Source organism: Austrofundulus limnaeus, unplaced genomic scaffold (genome assembly GCF_001266775.1).
Source record: "Austrofundulus limnaeus strain Quisiro unplaced genomic scaffold, Austrofundulus_limnaeus-1.0 Scaffold1132, whole genome shotgun sequence".
Taxonomy (NCBI): domain Eukaryota; kingdom Metazoa; phylum Chordata; class Actinopteri; order Cyprinodontiformes; family Rivulidae; genus Austrofundulus; species Austrofundulus limnaeus.
Genome location: NW_013953534.1, coordinates 23970 through 30410, shown reverse-complemented (window position 1 = coordinate 30410; position 6441 = coordinate 23970). Strand labels below are relative to the sequence as shown.

The window sequence follows — 6441 nt, the reverse complement described above, 5'->3', positions numbered from 1 at the left end:
GTCGTACGAACCCTTTGTACGAACAAAATTAAGAGAAATTTAGGATAAGTATACGAACATGTTCTTGCATGAGGCCCATTGCTTTTGAGAGTTCCCTGCAATCCTATGATTTTATCTATCTTTTTGGTGTATCCGAGCCTGATTTCTTGAAGGGTGAATGAATGATCAGTAAATCTGGTCTGGTGCCCCAACAGGTAAAAGTGTAGTGGAGTGCAGAAACAGTTATCACCCTTATGCTGCATTTAGACAGAACGCGTCAGGTTACATTAAAAACCTACGGTGGATGCACRTCAAGGGGCATGGGGAAGTGTCCCGACGCGTCATGTGCATCTAGAAATGTTTTGAACATTTGATGCACATACAGCATGTCCAAGCAGCAGACACTTGAGTTGGAAAATCTGAACTTTTTCAACTCGACWTGGAGATTTGAGCATCAACCATGTGACGTAGTGGCACATTTTCAGATGAGACATTCTCCTGAATGATGCCCGCTAACCTGAGACAGATGGAGAGCAGCTCTTCACTGAAATCAAGAGTGTCTGTAGTCGGTGTCCTGGCGTGAGATGCGGACACCGATGTGGGTCAGCAGCTTGTCAAACTGCACTCAGGATGAAAATAGGGTTGAAAGTGAGCCTCAGCAGTGTGCAGCTCCTGTAGTGGTGAAACTCACCAAACTCAGAACTCTTCTGATTTATCTGGTGAACCCAGACATCGCGCAAAGGCACCCCACCATGTTCTTTTGCTTTCAGTGAAAAAAAAACAACCAAGCCACTCAGTCAATTTCCATCATTGATTGTTCAAAGAGACCAGCATAGCACTAGCCTGGTTCTTGCTTTCCTACGCAGCTCCGCTCAGTTCTAGCTTCCCTTCTCTGCTCCGTCTGGGACTTCTCCCATAGACAAGGATTTCGCTGGCAGAATTTTAGCCGGGCCAATCAAAGAACAGAACGTCGATGTTCAGCACAGTGTCTGCTAGTTATTTTAGCATACAGCAGTGGAGGAAGTGAATGAAGCCAGTCTGTGTTGATAAGGCTTCAAATTAAATTAAATTTGTCTGACAAAGCAGCAGCTCTCATTTACAGTTGTCTCGTTCGGCTCGGTACTTCTCTCCTCTCAGTAGGGTTGTTTACACCAGTGGTTCCCAAACTTTTTATCTTCTGACCCACAAAATATCCATGGCAAAAACTTGTGACCCCAAATATTACTGGTCTGAGTACATGAACTTCGTTAATAACCCCAAAAACACAGGCTTTTTGACAATCTACACAGCTTATATACACAAATAAAAATAATTATTCTTACTTATTTTGTGTTTTTGTAATAATTATAGGGAAAATATAACATCAGCAATTATTTTATTACCCTTTAAATTGATTTCTGGAGATTATCCAAGGTGCTTCATGGGTCCCAAGCCCAACTTTGGGAACCAAAGTGCAGTGGTTCCCAAACTTTTCAKCTTTTGACCHACAAAATAACAGTAGCAGAGACCTGTGCCCYCAACTGTTTTTGGATGATAAACATTTGTGTCAGGTCAACAAAACATGGGCATAGTAACAATATTTTTATACTACATTTATCCATTATAAATACACTAACCTCACTCCTTTGTAACAACTAAGGCAAAAATGTAATTAATTCAGAAAATCTTTTCAGGACCCCACATTGATGTTTCGGGACCCCACTTTGGGTCCCGACCCCAACTTTGGGAAACACTGGTTTACAGCACACGCAATTTCCGGTTAGCTTCTTAGCTTAGCCTCCGTCACAGCAACAACACACACATGCTTCAGCGGAGGCCACGCCTCCTGCAAGAAATCGATTCTCTACGCAGCGAGTCCAGACCCTTGTACGAAGCAAAGTGAAGGACAGGGTCTGGTTTGAACCAGGCTAGCATAGCACATGAAAACAACCAAAAGTCATGAGGCTCATTTTGATGTGAAACTTTCCTGACTTTGCTCAGACGCGCATCTAGAGTGAATTTGATGCTTGATATGAGCGTCTGACTTCAAAGTGTGCAAGCGTCCATCTTGAGGCGTTTTGACACACAAAACCTGTTTGGTCTGAACAAAGCATTACTGCTTCTCTCATTCTTGCTACACAACTAAAGCCAAGCTTTCCAATCACTACACTGGCTGTTCCATTCCACCTCTTTCCAGTCAGATGTTGAAGTGTGTCTTTGGGCAAGACACTGAATGCCCACTGCCTCTGATGTGTGTCCCATTAGTTCTATGAGTGTGATTTAAAGCACTGATAGATTGATTTACCTATATTAGCTTTGTAGAGCGATCTAGTAGAGTGCTAAATGAATGAGTGTGAATGAGAGTCCAGAATGTAGTGTAAAGCACTTTGAGTATCCTGTTGGATAGAAATGTGCTGTTTAATTACCGCCCATTTACCAAAGGACTAGTCAATGCAAAGGATCTGTTACTTGAATGACTTAATTATAGTTGTGTTAATAACCAGCAGAGTGCAGAAAAGTGTTACTTTGATGTTCACTGTTTGCACAGATAATCTCATGCAGGCAAAGCTCTTCAGCTGCACATGCTTTGTGATGAGTACTCTTGCTGTCCTTATTTTAAATGAAAATTTTCAGAAATACTCATTCACAATAAGAGTTTTGTTGTCTGACCTTTCACTGGATTTCCTTCCTTGGTGATAGTAGGAGGTGCAACGTRCCTCTCTATCTCTGAAGGCTTTTCTTGTTGGCTTTAATCCATATTCATGAATGAAAAATAATTAAATGTGCAAGATAATTAGATTTGTGTGTGCTTGTGTCCTGAAATGAGCCTCCAGAGGAGGCTTTCACTTTTCCTCTAAGTAGTTGAGAGTGATTCCTTAGGCCACATAAAAGCCACAGGGCAGTGTGAACTATTTAATTTCCATCCCTTAGAGTACCTCATGATGACTCACCATCTCTGCTTAAAATGGTTTGTCTTCCTGTTTTCCCATCTCCTTGACAGATTTAAGAGCATCATGAATGTGGCACGTGCTAAACTGGACCTGATCAAGCTTGAGGACATTAACATGGATGATGAGTATAAGGTAAGAAGCAATAGTTTACCACTTTTATTTACCTCAGCATGTTTTCTACTATTTGTTACCTATAATATTCAAGATTCAAAGTGTTTATTGTCATATACACAGATGTAAGACCTCATTTTGTAATAACAACACATGTAATAATGTAATAAAATCAGGCTTCAAAATGTAATAAACTCGCGCTAAAACCACTTTATGTAATAATTGACCCAAAATATAATAAGTCTTCCACATTTTGTACTACTCTTAGCCACATTATGTAATAACATTATTACATTTTGCGGTAATTATTACAAAATGTGGTGTTTGCTCTTATGTAATGATCTGGTGCATTGTGTAATAAACAATCAAAAACCAGTATTTCTGTTCATCCTAATCAATATACTTGTAATAACTGTCATGTTGTAAATACTACATATTTAAATCTTTATAACTTCGGTCAATAAACACAGAACTTCTCATCTTTTATTTGCATTTTCAGTCAAATCCTTGTGTATTAATCTAAATGTCATTCAAGGCAGAACAATCAAGACATGTGTTATGGTAATATTTATTTAACAAAGACAGAAATACGTGGTCCAAGAATGAAGGTACTCCGTGAGATGATCAGCTGAGTTTTATTGCAACAACAGGAAACACAGAGAACAACCTGGCCTGTCTCTGTGYCTCTGCTTCTCTCTGTCACTGTCTCTCCACACCACTCACTGTGTCCACTGTTGAACACTGTTGATGCAGTTGAAAGGCCTCATATATACAGTATATTAACAAACACCATTATGTCATCTTAGCAAGATTTGATACAAGGTCAATGGAAAACACAAAGAAACACAAGTGATATCTAAGAATGACTGTTGTTAGCAGATCTTGTTCTGACTTTAATCATTCTGTCTGCAGATGAACAGCATGTCATGAAAACCTAGATCATTAAAGGATGTCATGAATTACTGGCTTAAACATAAAAGTATTAGTTCCACCACAACATGTAAACATTTTTTTCCCAAATGGCTTTCAGAAAAATGAAAATCTATGCTTTAAAAAGCAAAAAGGATAATGTTTCTGTTGGTATTAAATGAAAGAAGCATRTGATCCAACAGTTTAAYGCAAACTGAACAGACTCACAACAATTTCCTGGACTTAAATAATGTGTAATATTAGTCAACCTCTTGTAATTAAAGAAGGAACACATTAAACTATATAAACAMATTTGTTTTACTCAAAGCAGTGTAAGAGTTTCCACTAGTTCAAGGACAAAAACATGAACTTGAAAACGTAAGGATGCAACACAGGGTTAGTATTAAAACTGAACAGCAGGGGGCGCTTCTGTGAAGACTGGTTTTAGAGCGCAGGTACATCTGTTTATTAGATGTCCTGTCAAAAATGAAATCTTACATTTGTTTTTTACATTGAGTGTCCTTCAGATTAATAAGAAAAAAATTGATGAAAATGCAAATAAAAGATGAAAAATTCTGTGTTTACTGACCAAAGTTACAAAGATTTAAATATGTAGTATTTGCAACATGACAGTTATTACAAGTATATTGATTAGGATGAACAGAAATACTGGTTTTTGATTGTTTATTACATAATACACCAGATTATTACATTATCATTTCAAACAAAGAGCAAACACCACATTTTGTAATAATTGCTGCAAAATGTAATAATATTATTACACAATGTGGCTGAGAGTATTACAAAATGCATTCAAGACTTTTATTACATTTTGTGTCAATTATTACATAGTGCAGTTTTAGCGCGAATTTATTACATTTTGAAGCCTGATTTTATCATAATATCACATAATACATTGTTATTACAAAATGAGGTCTTACAACAGATGAAAACGTTTCTCTGAGCAATGAAATTCTTACTTTTCCGACCATTCTGAATGCAAAGAGACAACCACACAAAAAAAGAACGAGCACTTAAAGGACACTAACAAAGTAATAAGGGATAAAGGATAAAAAAAAAAGACCACACTTCGAACAAAAAAAGAGACCAAACTCGAGATAATAACATCACAGTCTGAAATGTGAACATGTGCAATAATAATCGTCAGAAGAATGTCACATTCAGTTGTTTAAAAGTCTGATGGCACTTGGGAAAAATGAGTTCTTGTATCTGGAGGTTCTGCATGTCACACTTCTGTAGCTCCGGCCRAAGGGCAGAGGTGTAAATAGTCCATGCTGGGGGTGGGTTGGGTCTTTGATGATTGAGGCTGCTCTCCTGTGAACCCTGCAGTGGTAGATGCTCTGCAGAGAGGGCAGTGAAGTCCCCCTCTCTGCAGGCGTTTGGTCCATGTGCTGCTGTACCAGGCTGTRATGCAGCTGCTCAAGATGCTCTCTATAATTTTACTAATGGAAAATAAATCTGATACACATTTTCAATCCATTCATCAATAGTGAGAGGTTCTACTTTTAATCATTTCCTCATAACGGATTTCTTACTGGCTGCCAATAGTCAGCAGTTTGTTGTCTTCGTTGGTCCATGTTTCAAATAATAAAGTGCCCAAATACAGAGTTTCACATTTGAATGGAATGTTTACATTAAATATATTTTTAGTGTTTGTGGATCTCTTCCCAGTAGGGTCTAATTACCTGATAATTCCAAAAAAAAAAATGGAATTGGTTCCACAGTCTCCAACAAGCGTTCTGAATGGGTGTAACTAAAAATCTTGTAATATTTTTTCACCAGAATTCCCACCATGTGCTTGACCCAGTTGAGACCCACTGTAATTGGCATATTTCCTCCCAGTTCTCTTGTGTGATCATTACCTTTATTTCCTTTCCCATTTCTTTGTTATTCAATTCAATTCAAAAATACTTTATTGATCCCAGAGGGAAATTAGATGTTGTTGTAACTCATTTAACTAAAGAGTTATTGTAGATTTTGATGGCTGTGGGCAGRAAAGATCTTCTGTAGCGTCTGTATTACAACCAAACTGAAGACACTTTGTGTTTCTGTGACAGTCTGATGAACAGGATGGCCAGGGTTGTCCACAACGTTCTTGATTTTATGTAAAATCCTTATGTAAAATTTGCAGGGGAGTTATCGGGTTATGACCCCCACAATAATTCAATCCAGTCAATATAGCCCCACCTCTAACACAATAGAAATTAACTGGTTAAATACACAACTGCACAGCACCAGGTAAATACATACTCAGAAAATTGGGAAATTTAGGTGTGTCTTATACGTCTTAATAATATAAAATATAGGGGAGACTGGGGACAGTAGCAACAAGGGACGGTTGCAACACGTCATTTTTCTCCAAACAGAAACAGTGTAGAGTGATGACACTCACACTGTACATGCTCAGTTAGATGTCCCACCTTGTAAAAAAAGTAAACAGATTCAAAAACTGATCCAGGATTTACAGTGGTTTGCGAAAGTATTCATACCC

The 6441-nt window shown here is 38.0% G+C and overlaps 1 protein-coding gene across 1 annotated transcript in view; it reads left to right on the top strand.

The window, feature by feature from the left end:
• usp25 (ubiquitin specific peptidase 25) overlaps window positions 1-6441 on the top strand; it is a gene marked incomplete in the record, with an annotated part of 93279 nt that overhangs the window by 69715 nt on the left and 17123 nt on the right. Inside the window, 1 exon segment of the mRNA XM_014030869.1 lies at window positions 2960-3041. Within this exon segment, the coding sequence (XP_013886323.1) occupies window positions 2960-3041 (82 nt within the window).